The sequence below is a fragment of the Pholis gunnellus genome, assembly GCF_910591455.1.
Source record: "Pholis gunnellus genome assembly, chromosome: 4".
Classification (NCBI taxonomy): domain Eukaryota; kingdom Metazoa; phylum Chordata; class Actinopteri; order Perciformes; family Pholidae; genus Pholis; species Pholis gunnellus.
In genome coordinates, this window is record NC_136530.1 from 12,657,057 (window position 1) to 12,673,589 (window position 16,533).

The window sequence follows — 16,533 nt, forward strand, 5'->3', positions numbered from 1 at the left end:
ATTTTAATGCGGAGTCTAATTAACATATTGGATCATTAAGGAAAAGGGAGAAAAAAACATTCCAACAACACTATGAGATTACAGCTTACAGATCTGTTAAACCCAGCAGTGCTTTCAGCTAGGCAGCATGCTAACATAATGCTAGCATGTTGATGTTTAGTTGCTATAATGTTAATGTTAATAAATCATATTAATTGAATGTGTTAGCATGCTAGTATTTGCTATTAGCTCTCACCAAAAAGTAGGGATGTAACCAGATGATGGCACTAGATGGAAGGTTACAGCATCAATATTTTTACAATTCATCCTCTGGGAACCATGAACGTCTGTGTTAAATGTCAGTGCAATATATCTGATAGTTGTGAAGACATTCATTTAAAAGAAATGTAAACGTCATTGTGGCACTGAGGGAAAAGTCACGGGATCACCAAATTCAGTAGGATCCTGAGAGGGCATTAATCTCTGTACCAGATTTTACAGCAATGTCAATACTCCTTCCTGCACAGGTTTTCTCATGGGTGAATTATGAGACAATTGGCCCCTGGACATGCAAAAGGCCCCACTACCTTTCCCACATAGAAGCAAAACACACAGACTTTTATGGTTGTTCAACCTCTTTTTGTAGTTGTTTTGCATCTTTTTGTCTCTTTAGTAATGAAGTCTCTTGCTGGTTGGTACATGTCTGTGACATTTTGTAGGTGAAGGCCAGCGGGGGTCCTGGAACTTTGCGCCCCTGGGCCTGTGCCCTGCAGGCCCGATAAGTAACCAATGGATTTTCTGATCAATGCAAAAGATTAAAAAGCAAACATGGACAGCGCAGACTTCTGAGCACTTTTCAGTGTAAAAGCTGTTTCACAATATGGTCTGGAAAAGCAAAGAAAAGTATATTCAAATCTATTTTGACTATACTTTCTTGTTCTTATTTGGCATGGTGTCTGGTAGATTATTTCATGGGAAAAATCCTGAATGCATGTGCATTTGTATTTCACATTACCATTTAGTTTGAAAAGGGATTTCTATAGTTGTAACTAGAAGCCGTTATGTCACTATCAATGCTGAACAGGCAAAGAAAAGACAAAAATGTATTAGCCAAATCAAATCAAAAGGGGAATGTCGCAGTCCTGCACACACCATTTGAATTAGTGAACGGAAACACAGCCAGAGCACAGCAATGAGCACTTAAGCTCAAAATGTATAGAAATTCCCCCAGAACAGACAGGATCTTGAGGATCGCCACTACGAGCGTCACTACACCCCATGCAGACTAGAGAGCAGCGAGGTCAACAGAGTGTGTCACTGGAGCAGCTTGGTGCCTGGCAGGGCTTCTTTTGTGTCCTGACCTGTTGAGGCCTAAAGACACATTATGTAGCTCTATTATGCCAGAGCAGCTGGTCAGGCCTCCTACAGCTACCCGAAAACCCAGTCAACACACTCACAAAACACATTAGGCTTATTTTACTGTCTTTTTTTTTCGTTGTTGAGGAATTTATCTGCATTTTCTTGACCTGCGCATCGTGCATGTCCAAAGGATGGAATAAGCAATATGCAATGGTATGCAAAAGAGGAAGCGCGAGGCAAGATGTTCGTATTTTCTTAAAACTGGGTCGTTAATGTTGTCCTGAGAAGAGATATTTGAGGACCAGGTCTTAAAACAAAGCCACAGTTGCATCCATCAACATCTCTCTAACATGTTTGAAAAAAAGCGGTGCTTGTTGAAGATAATAACTTACAATTAAACCAACAGAGTCAAACAGGCTGTCAGAAAGACAGATTAACAGACAGGTAACAGACCAAGAGAGGTAAGAAAATAGGCAAACGGAAGAAACCGCTGACAGACAGGTGGCAGACAAAATGCATGAAACAGAATAGAAATCCATATGACGTGTTAACATGTGAAGTCGTATAATAAGCGCCCAGAAAATCTTTCAGTATTAATTACTGTCGACATGGAAGAAATATAATTAGATATGAGGGGGGAAACAGAAACTATTTATGGCAACCAAGGGGCCTTGCTTAATGATCGGGCTGCAGCTAAAACCTCTATTGATTTTCTCGTTAAATATACAGCTCAATTAAAGATACAGCTGATTAAAAGACGAGTACAAATTGCAGTGGCGGATCTGGACTGCCTGCCGCAGTCAGAGAATTACATGATTTCATCCTCACCTCCTCCTCCATCACTGCAGTGCAGGGGGGAAATAGGCTACAGAGGTATTATTCTTTTTCCATGTGAAAACCAATATTTCACAAAGTTGTGACCATTTTCAAATGGAGATACGATGCCCACAGGTATATTACTCGTGGCAGAATTTGTTAGAATTTTAATATGTACTATCTATCTATAGAGGGCCTACAAATATTAATTTCTCAAAACTTTTGAAAAAACAAAACCCGTTGAATTTGAGCACTAAGAGCAGAAAATCAACGCTGATGAGCCACAAACAACGACAATAATGCTGACCTCTGAATACATAAAGTAAAAATAATTAAACAAACAATACAAATCAACTTTCCTTGTTAAAACGAAGCACCTGCTTAACACAAGCCAGACCAAGGCTCTTTTTCCCCCCCCTCTCTACTTCAGCCTTGTCACTGACAAATAAAAACCTTGACAGTCTGTGTGCCCTCACCACGAGAGAAGGGAAGAATTACAATGTATAATGGAAAACCTTTCTGTTCCTCATTGAAGAAAAATAAAGCAGTTTACTGTTTATAAACTGTTGAGAGTTTATTTGAAGTTGCCCACAAGTTTTAGCTGTGGCATTATTTAGTCTTATATTTGTTCTACAACAGACGAACGGCTGATGAATTTAAGTTGTATTTTTGTCACCAATAGTGCTCCATCTGAGAGTGAGTGATGCATGCTTGGATTCAGGTAATTCAAAAGCCCAGTCAGTCATTTTTGACGTCAGAAGATTATTCATATTTGTAAAATATGTAATCCTGCTATCCTAGTTTCCTTATTGTTAGTACATGTATTGAAATAAATCAATAATAATGTTCCAGTCATGCATTTGAGGAATTCTAGTGTTGAGGCAACCCTTATGTTTACATTTGGATCACAGGTTAGCGACCGACAATTGGCTGCCCGCGGGCCACATACGGCCTGCCAAAGCTTTCCATCCGGCTCGCAGAGAAATAATGAAATCACCGCGACCGCTGCAGGTGCAGCCTTTGAGCTCTCAGGAGAGTCCGTTTGTGCCTACAACTTGCACGTGTAGAACAGAAATTCTTGAGGGCGAGTTTAACCAGGAGAGTGTTCGCAGCACACCAGTTGTTGCCAGCTGCAGCGTGCCAGTTGGCTTAGCCCGGTCAGCCAAGCTCAACTGACAACGACTTGTGTCAAACTGTATTCCGACACTGTTCAACTGAAGTCAGGTCTATCTGTGGATACACTTCAAACAATTTAATTTAAGACGGCATCACCCGAATGTGTCGATTAGCAGAACAAAACTAAAAAAGACAACACAGCGTTCAGGCAGCCTCCCACTGCAGATTCACATCGTGCCAAAGCAATAACTAATGCTATAAGAGAGTTTATTGCCGCATGTATGCTACTACACTCGATCATAGACAATACCGAATGGAAACTTATGGTCAAAGTGCTTGAGCCCTGCTACAATGTGCATTCATGCGTGCATTGTATTCAGTCTGTTGTGCCTGCCCGGTGAAAATTACTACAAGCTGCAGATCAGGAATTATAGGACTGCATTCTGCTATTATGTTTCTACAGAATTTAACCATCGCTCCTCAGTGAATTGACTCCTTGGCGGAGGTTTGAGAACATTTTCTAGTTATCATCATGGATATCCCGTGTCTTTTAGGAATCTGTTCACATTGATAGAAGCAAAAACCAAAATGTCAATACTTTATATGACAAGCTTAAATAATTTCGCCTTCACCTGACCAGTAAGGTTTATTGTCTTTAAAGAGGTTTTAAAACTTTTTTTGTAAAACCTCACGGGCACAGAAATTCCTAAATAATGGAAAATGTAATTTTTCATTCAATGATGGCCGTGTGTGTGTGTGTGTGTGTGTGTGTGTGTGTACCTGCAGGGAGTTGAGGAGGATGAAGATGTAGGCCATAACAATGGAGAAAGGCACCAAGACACCACACAGCCAAGTCAATCCGAGGATGGGCAGCAACACCAGCACTGCTTTCACTGCTGCCCTGTGCTCACACGCACAGACGCACCAACACACACAATCACAGCACCAGAATGTTAGTGTACACAAATACATATGGCTATCACACAAACATAAAATTATTATCAACCACACACACCACACAGACTCTGAATTGGTTGACTGAGCTGAACTTTCACCACACCAGATTAAATTAATTTAAATATTCCCTAAAAATTGTACTTCCTCCCTGATCGTCCTGAGCTCAATTCTGTGTTTCTCAACTTTTCAGTTTTTTTGGACAAAACTGAGCGGCTTTGGCAGGCTGGTTGTTCCATATACAACACTGTGCGGCTGGAAAAGCTCATGGGGTGACAACTTCCCACCTTAAATCCACCTTAATTCTGTTTAGAGTTGAATTATCTTCCCGCTCAGGTGACCGCCAAACCGCACCAGCTGTGTGTGTGTTCGTGTGTGTGTGTGACATGGCGGGCGGCAAGCCCTAGTTTATTCTGCGGAGGAATGTGTTTGAGTTTCCGAGAGGGCTGCCACCCAGGGGTGCCAATGGTTCAAGGCCTGCTTTGAGAAGCTTCATAAAGCACCTACTGTGAGCCCCGGTGGGCTGAGGTAGTGAACGAATATATACACTTTAACACGATTTTCACCGATAGGATCATATACAAGCCTGCTGGGGGAAATGTACTGGATCACTTACAGCAGAGTTTCACCCCGATGAGTTAACACCAGTGCCAAAAAAGAAACACATTAGCAAAGACAGCAGTCGTAGGGCTCAACAAGATATTGTTTTTGCAATAACATTGCAATGCAATAGTCACAAAGAACACAATGTAACAAGGTATGTTTAGCCACGTTAAACACTAAACTAGTAAAGTCAACTTTTCATGAGTAATCCTACAGCCAATCCGATAAATAACAATAAGTCTGTTGAATTGCATTTTACAAACTGGTCTGCCTGTACTTCAAATGACCAATCACAATCCTTCTCAATAATTCAACGGACAGAAACAGAACAAATGAAACAAGCGTATTGTGTGGATTTATATGGAGCACACAGAGCTACAGAAGTCACATGTTACAGAAACCGAGTTTTAAAATTAATTTCATTGTATATAGCAAAACCAAAAATACTGCAGTTTAATAGTTATTTATTCATCATTCAACCCTAGGCAAGAACAAGAGTTAGATTATTAAATAATAAATAAAAAAATACAAATGTATATATTGCATCCCAACATGAGGGTTTGATCAATACGGTTTTCTTAAAAGACAGTGCTGATGATTATTTTGGACTGAAGCTGCTGAGAGATGATATTTAACTTATATTATAGGTCTCTAACCCATTCTCAGAGGTTCACCCAAAAATTCAAAATCTTCATTATAATATTAATAACGCCCCTACAACTGCTACGGTCCTAATCCCTCTGGAAGTCTCTCCCCCAGCACCTCAGACATTCTCCGTCACCAGCCTCTTTCAAAACTGCACTCAAACCTCGCCTCTTTAAATCTGCTTTTACCTTTGATGCTAGTTATGCAATGCTTTTTTATAATGTCATTTATCTGCTTTGTTTATATTGTTATTGCTTTTACTGTTTCTGTTTTTACCATGTAAAGTGCCTTTGAGTACTTTTTAAAGCGCTACATAAATAACATGTATTATTATTATTATTATTAACAATATTATTAATTATGAATCAACTCTATTGATGCAAGGTTTCAGAAATAATAATAATAAAAAAGAAAGGTAAAATACTGGCCCAACATATCAGAGAACTCATATCTGAATTATTTCTGTATCTTATCAACACTGAATAATAACAAAACACTAAGTTCTGATATTTTGATAAATGAGGTTTTCTGTTCTAAAATGACAAATCCAATATAAAATCTTCCAGCTGCTTTTTTTTTTACGCCCCCTGACTACAGCTTGTCTGCTCCAAGGCCTGTGGGCCGGGTGAATAACCTTAAAAAATTAGAAAAAGAGGACAAATAGTGCCACCTTGTGGTTTGTACCTGATTTGCTCATAGGCTTGATCCACAGGACTGGTGCCCATGGCCAACATGATGGACCTTCTCTTGGCAGTGGAGAGGGTGATGATCACCACCCTAGTCAGTACCATGACGTTCACCTGGGGAAAAAGGAAGGATAAAGAAATGAGGGAGGCAAAATGACAGAGAGATAAGCAGATGAGAGGCATACTAAAATAAGAGAGCGAAGAAAATACTGATCAAAACATATCTACGGGTCTGAGATTGTGGTAGAGGAAAGAGTAAAGAAATAAAGACACAAGTTACAAACTATCGCTGTTTAAAAGAAATGTTGTGCAACATAGATTGAAACATCACCGTTTCCTGTTTGATTGGTAACTTTAGCTTCCAGTCAAACCTAATGTGGAGCACTACAGGAAAGTCCAAATGGCTGAATGCGCTTTGTATTTTCTAGTTTTAACTACTTCAGCCTGAACAGACTACACGGTATTAGGGCAGGGAGATACAGCCAAAATATTCTATCACGATACAGGTCATTTCATATCTCGACAATAAAATATATTAAGATATAGCATGTGTTCTGGTAATTCATAATTAATTAATTTCTATATCAAATAACCACATGGCATAGTATACTTGTGTGGTATAAGAGTAGTTTCTCATATAATTAAGAACTTTAGTGCAAAGTAATCAGATATCTGGAGACATTTTAGTTAATATAAAATGTGTTATTATCAATTTAGACAATATAATTGTGTATCGCAATATCTCGGTTTATGATTTAATCACGATATGATTCCGTTGAAAGACGATAAGTTATCATACTGAATTGTCGCCCTACATGGTATGATTAGGATTACATTTTCTGACCATGATGATGAAGATGACGGGCCCAGCAAAGCCCCAGATGACGCCATTCTGGACACTGAGCCAACAGTAGCTGTCGGCCGAGTATTTGCCTGAGGCTGACGCCAACGTGATGGTGACTATCAGCACTGGCAGACCTGGAGGGAGGGAGGGGCATAAAAGAAAAACAGAGAGAGAGAGAGGGGAGAATAAGGAGCGTATAAGAGAAAATGAAAGTACCAAGACATATATTATCAGGAAGAGGAAGGGATATAAGCATTATGTAGAAGGGAGGAGAACATGGAGACACATCAAAAGACCATTGTAACACAAATGGTCATAAATCCCCAGTCAAAAATGTGTTATCTTGTACTTCCCACTAATATGGTGTATAAAATAAATTCACATTGTCAGATTTATGTCAATACATAACACGACTGATCAATCAATCTGACTCTGTGTGGTTTTATGTTCATGATTTTATCAAATCCTATCCCTAGAGATCACAATATCCTTAACAATCACTGCACATGTGAAAAGTGATTTGGCTATGTATTGATAGCTGTAGTACCCCAGCCGATGAGATAGTAATACTTCATGTGACGATCTTCGCTTAGGTTGACAGCCACCACCTTGCTCCAGAGCAGCAGGCCCTCCACCAGCATCCAGCTAAATGCTGCCATGAAGAAGAGATGGAGCAGTGCCGCCACAAGTGTACAAGCCACCTACAAACACACCAGCACAGGCATGCAGACAGACACACGGTGCATTTCAAATCGAAGTCTGCATGGACACGGGGACGGTTGTGGAAACCAAAAGGAAGTTTAGCTGAACCGACTATACATTCTATAGAAATATGCATCTAGAATCTACTCGTGTATATAGGGACATTTTTCATAAACCAATATATGAAAAGTTTTAACTCAATTAGGTGGGTTCTGTCCGGAAAAAAACACACAAACAATTCTTTGCAAAACACTAACTCCCTCCAGACTAAGTCATTGTAAATAGCTTTGAATTGGCTTGAAACTATGTGTTGAAAACCTTGTTAAAATCTGAAAAATGACCTTCCTGATGATCAGTCAGCCTACGTACATACGAGACCACTTGATGAATTTCCAACAAGCGGCCACCAGCCTTCAGTGTTAAGCCCACCCTGACATGACCCAGGGTCAAAGGACCAGGGGTCAAGCCAACTACAGGCCATCGGGTGACTACAGAGGGACTGCACCATGTGTTCTAGCTGATGGAGACGACAATAGGATCCTGGATTTCAAGTCTCAGTAAGGTCGCTATTAAAACACAGTTCTATAGGTTTCATTTAAATGTATCGGAAGGTCGACCATAGCTTAACAGCCATCTTAAACATCAGCTTGTACTGTAAATGCCATGAGTAGTGAAGTGGGTATTGATTGGATTATTTTTTTAAATCCTATGTATTGGTACATAAAATCAGATGCCTGTACCTTGTTGTGAATGGCTGAGCCGCTGCAGAGCAGGATCACCTGGGCACAGATCAGAGCAATGAAGAGGTTCTTATGGATGGACGTTCTGTCAGATCTGGGGATACTATGGACAGAAACAATGGAAAACTTCAAGTTTTTTGACAGACCTTGTCTTGAAATTAGATATGGTTAGAAGTGACAGTATATATTACAACACAGTGATAACTAAAATGTTAACAAATAAATGGTACATTTAGTAGTCAAGTTATTTAAATTCTGTATGTATGTGACTACAAATTGTAATATCCAAAGTTATAAAATGACCTAAAACTGATTAGTGCCTTTAATCAGTTTATGATTTCTACTTGTTCTGACCTTTCCACCTTGTTGACTGTGCTGCTGCATCATTCCAGATCATGGTTTTAATTTATTCCTGACTTTCTATTGTTAGTTCCAATGTGAGATTTGTCTCAGAGACTTTTACATATTACGCTGAATCTTGAAATGGGCACCTACTGTTTCAATTAGTTTTCCAGTACCTTTTATTGTTGATAATACATATTATGCCGGAGGGCAGTGTATATATGGCTCATGGCTCACGTCCCACAACCACAACACGTATTGTCTTTCGATGGAATCAATAGGTCCATTCCATTTAAGGTAACATAAGTGAAATGGACAGCTGGATCTGGTCTAGAGAGGTAAATGAACTGAAGAGCCTTTCATTACCTCCTGATTGGTTCAGCCTATTTAGACTAATTTCATATCTGAATAACTGCTTGTGACCACCATCATTTCATGGTGCAATTACGCATCCATCTATGGACATGTGCACCTCTACTTTGTCTGTGTGTGTGTGTGTGTGTGTGTGTGTGTATGTAACTACACAAATGCATGTACATAATACACCAGCATGTGTGTGTGTGTGTGTGAAGTGCATGGTTGCACTCTGTGATTTTCAGAACAGTCATAAATTGTCAGGGCAGCTCCTCTCCAGCTGATTGTGATCCCTCAGTGACCCTTATGTTAATTAACATCTGCAGAATGCCGCCATAAACCTTCAGAGTGGGCTCACATGTAGACCACAGTAATTACTGGATTAGCACTAGTCAATACTCACTGCAGCCTTAGGAACAGAGCTCGAGCAATACAGTGCCAATAAGTTATCTCTCTCTGTTAAGCGTATGGGAAAGAGTGTCACATCAAACCCCATGAGGAGGTATGGAAGTCAACAGGGGAATGCTGACTTTGTCAATCTGGAAAACAGTACTGTGAACTTTTAACTGTTTTTTTTTAACTTAAATGCGTTGAAAATGCTGAACAATTGTTATGTTCCTCGCCAATAATACTGTTGTACTTAGCTTGTAATTCAACTTGTTCTCTCTTGCTTTTCAATACTTTTCTTATATACACACACTAAATGTAATTACCAGCTCAAAAAAGGGGTTGAGGCTGGGGGGGGGGGGGGGGGGGGGGGTTGCATCGACTCAAACAGACAGAAACCAGGCAGATGTATTGGCATCGCAGGTAAGCGGGACAGGAAAACCAGGTACTCACTCCAGCACAGTGAACAGCATCAAGGTCACCACCAGAGCACACAGAGACGCACCAGAGCCGATGAACGTCAGCTTGGTTAAAATTAGCTCTTCCTCAGGACTCCACTGGGACGGGAGGAAAAGGTTAGTGGTGAGGGTGACAGAGAGAGAGAGAGGGGAGAATGTTAATATCACAGGTTTGACCCATCCAATGCCGACTCAAAGACACTGAATTCCTACCGCATCGCTTAATTTGTGCAGCAACTAAATACCAAAATAATTTGCAATTTCAAAAAGTTAAAAGGCGGTTGGTGTTGTTTTTATTTATAACCATTTATGCACTTTGGAGAGACAGGAAGAACAGTGCTACAGATGCATTTTGCAAAAGGATACGCACACTGGGAGTGACACCTGCTGGTAAATATAGTGTACTACAAATCCTAATTTTAGAGATCACAGACCTGGATTTAAATTTCACATCAGCAACATTTACTGTGTGTTCCAATAGTCACACTGATATACTATTTGGTATGTTCAATACATAGTATGTCAAATGCATTAGTTTTTTTATTTATTATATGTTATGTCATTATGTAATATTAGTTTTTTCCTTCCTTAGACCGTTATGATTTATATCAAAACTTAAAATCACATACAAATAAAAACAGTCATAATTTTGACCACAGTTTAAATTCGTTTAAGTTATAGTTAACGTTTTCCATCATGCAACCTCTTTTTCAGCATGTGTAATTTAACTCACTGCATCAGAAACATCTAAGGAGTTACCTTTGACTCCAGGTAATTCATCAGCACTGCAAAGTTGGTGGTGTGGTTACAGAGGCAGGAAGTGACACTCGAGTCAGCAAAGGTCACCCTGCAACCATCACTGGACCAGCTACTGGTATGATTATGCCTTTACACACCAACACACACCCAATACACACAAACACACCCTCATCAAAAAGTTTCAGAGGGCAGACACATTTAGTATTAAATATTAAGAATTAAGAATATGTAAAAAATTTGAAAACCTAAAACTCAAATTTTCTAATGAAATGTCAAATATACATGTATCACATTTGATTGTGGTGTTCAGAATTAATATAGACAGCATCAAAAGAGTAAAATATGTCCTATGACCATTTACCTATCAGCTTTAATCTCTATTGCAATAACACACATGTACTAGGGCTGTCTATGTGACTGTGCTGTTGGTCAAACTTACATCAAGCTGAAATTCCAAAAGGCACAAACAGGAGTAACTCGCTGTGAATACTCCACCTAGAAACAGAAACACATGTTTGCACTTGTTGCCGTTCTCGAACAAGTCAAAAGCACCATGGATAAAAAACAAGTACTGCTTCCTGGGAGATGAAAATTCTTATGTAGGTGAGTTTATCAAAGGGCAACAAGTTAACTGTAACTCAACTGCTATTCCCAAACAACGGTTGCTTTTTACAAAACGTTTGCCATCAGCATGGATTCTGATTCAAGCCAGAACTGAATGTTGCCCTAGGCGTCAGAATCAAACTGTGTTACACCAGTTGAACAATGGACTATACCACGTTAGATGAGGAAAGGGTGTACTTGATGGCCACAGGAATGGTTTGGGCCTTGGAGGCATCGCGGATGGTGGCTGATATGACAGCAGAAGCCAGGTGACCGGGGAGAATTCTGGGAAGAGAGAAAATGGTTATTATTTACATCTGACCTACAATTTAAAGGTATGAATACACAAAACAAACTTCAATCCAAACTACTGGTGATCACTGTCAGAATTATCCGTACTCTTTAAAAAAAAAAAAGAAAAAGTGCAAGCACACCTTATTTGGTTGAAACCAGAGCACACAGGTTATTTTTTTTTACTTTAACCAATTAATAGAGAATACGGGCATGTTAAAACAAATCTCCTAAAGAATGGGATCTAAAAGGAGTGCTGAATCCGACACATAAGAAAGGGAAAAGTAATTTAGTACAGCTTCTACATGTATTCACTTAGATTTGAGTATCTGTAGATCATTTTAATGAAGAAATTACTTAAACTGTATCTTAAGCTCATTAGATGGTTGTAACAACTGATTTCCAGAACTGATGAGCTATTGTAAAATATACAAAAGCGATATAAAATGAAATCAAGTAATGCTGAGTTAATGAATAAAAAGTGCTATTGACACAGTTTGTTTCTGTGAGTTGACTGTACTTCAGAATAGTCAGCAACATTCAGTCACAAGACAAAACAACAGGCCAACTATATCCTACACTATAACTATATACCTTTTTAATTTCTCTTGGTGACGCAGTGGAGGCTCCTGTGCTCCAGACACAATCTCACTCAGATGGCTGTAGTGTGTATGAATAAACATCACTTCCTCATATCCTGATTCGAGAGAAAGGAGAAGCAGATCTGATTTATTTGTGTCCATTAATAATACAAACTACTTTGCTGAGCATCACTTCAGTTTCGCAGCGTCACATTTCAAAAAACACTTTCACACATTCACACACGACTCAGTTACTAGGACTTTTATTTACCCGTCTGCTCAAAGATCTGATTCCAAAATGTACGTCTATTATTTTAGATTTAGTAGTCCCAACTACAGATCCATATTCTGGAGGCATTTGGAGAAAACTCTTAAAGCAAAACCTCTGCGTCAAAGAATGTAACATGATGTATTCATGTCTTTAATTGTAATGTCGTATTTCCTGATTTCCTGTAGTCTTTCTTGAGTTAGATTAATAGATTATTTGTACCAACTAAATCTACAACTACTTGAAAGATGTAGGAAGCTGATTAAAATCCTTTAGCCATAAGACAGAGTGCAGAGTGCATTGTATCCTTTACTTGATTTTAAGAATGATCTGATCAGTGCTGCACAGATATACATGCCTCATAGTGTAGCTAGAATACCTTAATCAAACAACACTATCACCAGGCAGAATATGTCTGTCACAGTTCAGCTTCACACCCTCCTCACTCTACTTTCACTCACTCCCTCCTTATCAGGCTAAACTCCCTTCACCTGTTCACTCACCTGCCGCTGATCATTAATCAAGCCACTATTTAGACTCCTGCCTCCCAGACACACACTGCCAGATTGTTCTTCGGTTTTTCCATGCCAGACTCTCCAGCACTCTTTCCCGGACTGATCTCCTGTTGCCGACCCTGCCTGTCCCTGTTCTGCCTGCCTTGCCTGACTCCCGGTAAACCCACCAGCCTTCTGATCCTGACACTGTTTTACTCTGCCTGCTGTTCCTGGAAGTTTGAAATAAAAAGCCAAAGTTCCCTGGAATCTTGTGTGTTGCATTTGGGTCCATATACTACCGGTTACAATGTCAGCGCATTGCACAAGGCAACTACAGTATGTGTAAAACACGTTATTTTTAGGAATGAAAATGATGCATTCTATTTGGACACAGAGTCACACTTAGAACTACACTGTGTAATTATGAAGCGTTTGTGAGGACACATGTGCATGCTGTTTCATCATCCTGTATCATCATGTAATACACAAGTGTTTGGGCACACACACTTTCATTCTCAGTTGGGTTAGCATCTATGAAAGCTAGTGCCTTTTCGTGTGTGTGTTCCTACCCAGTGTGTGTATCCTCTGGAGCTCAGTGTCAGGGATAAGCAACTCATCTTGACCACTGCTGCTGGCAGTGTGAGAGCCGACTGCAGAAGGCTTGAAGACTTGACTACAGCTCTCTTCAGTCAGCTTCTGCCACTTCATGTACACATCTGGAAGTAAAGACAGCAGAGGACACCCAGACAATAGAGACGGATTAACAATAATAGTAAATGGGAAAATAAATGCAATAATATCCTTCACTTATCTGTGTTACAAAGCCAAGAGCTACCAGGTATCGGTCAATAGCATTACACGTTGTAGACTTAGCAGTGTATTGAAAATGGTTTCATAAATTCTGAACATTTATCCACTGCAAAAACAAGGAGATGACGAAGTGCAATATCATGAAAAAAAAGTCAGATTAGCCTTAATATTAACAAACAACAAAAAATGAAATAGTATTCTCCGAATCACAATACTGGCCCATTTCTTTTCAGTGAGATGTATCGTAGAATCTTACTTGTCATCTTTCTACAATTTCTCTATCACCTTGTGCCTATATTTTGAACTGAGCACAAACCAATATGTTTTAATTACCTATGTTCTTGGTAGAAAGAGTGAAGCCTCTTCTCTCCACAGATAGCATGTCTGCAAGAGTTTCGGTGAGTCTGTCAATACTCTGGACAATAGTAAATGGTCCCACGCTGACCTGCACAAGAAAAACAAAAATTGAGATTAATCGAGCACAAAGAACGACTTTCCAGGGTTAAGAAAAATGAGAAGATTATTTCACATAATCCCCTAAAATGGGATCAAATATGCAATACAAACATAGAGGATACCTTGCTAAGTGGTCAATAAAAAAATAAATAAATTAAACGAGATTTAAGATTTGTAAAAAGCAAAAACAGATTAACACAGGTCACCCAATCCTCTGTCAGGAACATCCACTGTGAAGCCGTGTGGGGCTCCAGCATCAAACTCGCCGCCTGTAGGTAGTTGGTAGCAATGGACACCATGACTTCTGCCGCGTCAGCTCCAGCAGAGGGAGAACTAGTAGCCAGTGCAGTCAAGTCTGTCTCAATCCTCTGGGTGAGGTAGAGGACATCACTGGAGGTGAGGAGGCGAGTGCCACCGGCCTCCACCGCACGCAGAACAGTCTGGGTCAGCTGCTGCAGCAAGGCCAAGTCGCTCAGCTGTACTACCCCCTGAGGACAAAGAGGGATGGATAAAGATCTTGAACTTTATTTAGCTGGGGCAAGGTGGTTGCAGAGCAATACTACTATTTCACCGATTCACTATCACACACTTCGGGATCACAATCACGTCTGTTCACCAAGCAAAGCTCTAGGATTTTGACTCAGTAAGTTACTAAAAATGTAACAAGATGATTTTCAATGAGAGTACTTTACCTTTATGGCATGCCAATATTTGCATGTCTGGTATGAGACATGTAAGATGTCAATTCTACCTTAAACATGGCCAACATTTCCTCCACTACACAGCCTAAATTAAACTTCATGATAGAAATGTTCTCTGTTGCTGCAAAGTTGTGAAATCCTTGTTCCAGGGTGCATTGTCTTTGCTGTATCCTCGCTTGTTGAGCTGCCTTTGCACCAATGTCAAGATGAGTTGTCATTACTTTATTGCACAGTACCACTTAAGTGTTAATGTGCTACAGACAGCAAAACTGTCCCAACTCACAGGTTTGGTCAGAGGATCCTCGCTCAATCTCCTGAAGAACGGTGTATTTGGTAAACTGATAACATCCAGCATTTCTACAAACAAACAGAAACACATATAATGCCATTTATTACAGCATGAGCACAAACAGCCTTAGAGAATCCTATAGATTCAACGCGCTTTGCTATGGGGACATAGTGTCAACAACAATTAAAACACTCCACATTATGCAAAGGTAGTATTTATTACAGGACTAATGTATGTGATTGCATGGCAATGTTAAGGTAATGCTCTATTTTCAGTATCTCTCAGGGTTGGTTGCAGCAGAGCAAATCATCAAATTGTATCGAGAATAAAAGCCATCAAATGAATTGACATTATTATTATTTGTACCTTTCTTAAACTGGCAGACGGCCCCCCTGAGCGAGTCACACTTGGCCAGGCCCAAGCTCCCAATAAGCGGGTCAAAGATGCCACAATCCTCATCAGACAAAGGGCTGTGGAACAACTCAAAGGAGAAGGTTTGATTCTGCAAAGCATTTCCATCCAGGAGGGGATCCAAGAACGAATTTGCTAACACAGTGACGTTTCCTAGTAAAGGAAATGGTGAAAGGTGTTCTTAATGTTAAATTCTTGAAAATGAAAGAAGGACACATCAAGACTTAATGTCATTCACAGTAGAGTTGATAATGCTACACTTTAGAAACCCAAAAGGGAAATTCACATTCCATCAAGTTGCAATTCAAGGCAGGAGAATCAGGCAGGTTTCCGTAGCCAAGAGAGCTCCAAGATATGATGTTTTGTTGTAAACATGCAATAAACTTCATGCGCCTTCATTAAATTATTCCCCCAACATAATCTCCATATAGTTATGGTTGAGCTAACACTCCCCCAGCTCAAAAGTTGTGCTTAGACAACAGACTAAGCAGGTTGTTAGTATGTTTCAAAATTACCCTGAAATTACCTATTATATATCTATGTTTCTTGACTTTTCAGTATTTGGTTTTTATTTATATTTATATATATCAAGGCATATTCCTTGTATGTGAAAGCCCACATGTACTGGGCAATACATCTGATTCTGATTAATCTGATCCCAGCTTGAGGCAACAATAACACAAAAGTTATAAAACATTCGTGGTCTTGATTATGGAAAGATCCGTCATAGACTAGCTGTTACAAGGGTTGAATCTGTAGCAGTTCAGTTGCAGGAGTAGTGTGGCCTATATGTATGTCCGAACTGAAAGATACAAAATAAAGAAATAAACACTACACTACATTGTAACTGGAAATCCTTTGTGCGTGTTCAGTTCCAGGAGGCGG

The 16,533-nt window shown here is 39.7% G+C and overlaps 1 protein-coding gene across 1 annotated transcript in view; it reads right to left on the reverse strand.

Annotated features, from left to right (window-relative positions):
- LOC306694526 (adhesion G protein-coupled receptor D2) overlaps nucleotides 1-16,533 on the reverse strand; it is an 85,188-nt gene that overhangs the window by 64,402 nt on the left and 4,253 nt on the right. Inside the window, exons 6-20 of the mRNA XM_079157425.1 lie at nucleotides 15,604-15,801; nucleotides 15,232-15,305; nucleotides 14,454-14,735; nucleotides 14,125-14,236; nucleotides 13,551-13,697; nucleotides 12,233-12,335; nucleotides 11,521-11,632; nucleotides 11,184-11,239; nucleotides 10,745-10,871; nucleotides 9,981-10,084; nucleotides 8,445-8,547; nucleotides 7,550-7,703; nucleotides 7,003-7,136; nucleotides 6,157-6,272; nucleotides 4,051-4,171 (exon numbers count right to left, since the gene is read on the reverse strand). Of these exons, the coding sequence (XP_079013551.1) occupies nucleotides 4,051-4,171; nucleotides 6,157-6,272; nucleotides 7,003-7,136; nucleotides 7,550-7,703; nucleotides 8,445-8,547; nucleotides 9,981-10,084; nucleotides 10,745-10,871; nucleotides 11,184-11,239; nucleotides 11,521-11,632; nucleotides 12,233-12,335; nucleotides 13,551-13,697; nucleotides 14,125-14,236; nucleotides 14,454-14,735; nucleotides 15,232-15,305; nucleotides 15,604-15,801 (1,943 nt within the window). The remainder of the gene's footprint in view (nucleotides 1-4,050; nucleotides 4,172-6,156; nucleotides 6,273-7,002; nucleotides 7,137-7,549; nucleotides 7,704-8,444; nucleotides 8,548-9,980; nucleotides 10,085-10,744; nucleotides 10,872-11,183; nucleotides 11,240-11,520; nucleotides 11,633-12,232; nucleotides 12,336-13,550; nucleotides 13,698-14,124; nucleotides 14,237-14,453; nucleotides 14,736-15,231; nucleotides 15,306-15,603; nucleotides 15,802-16,533) is intronic.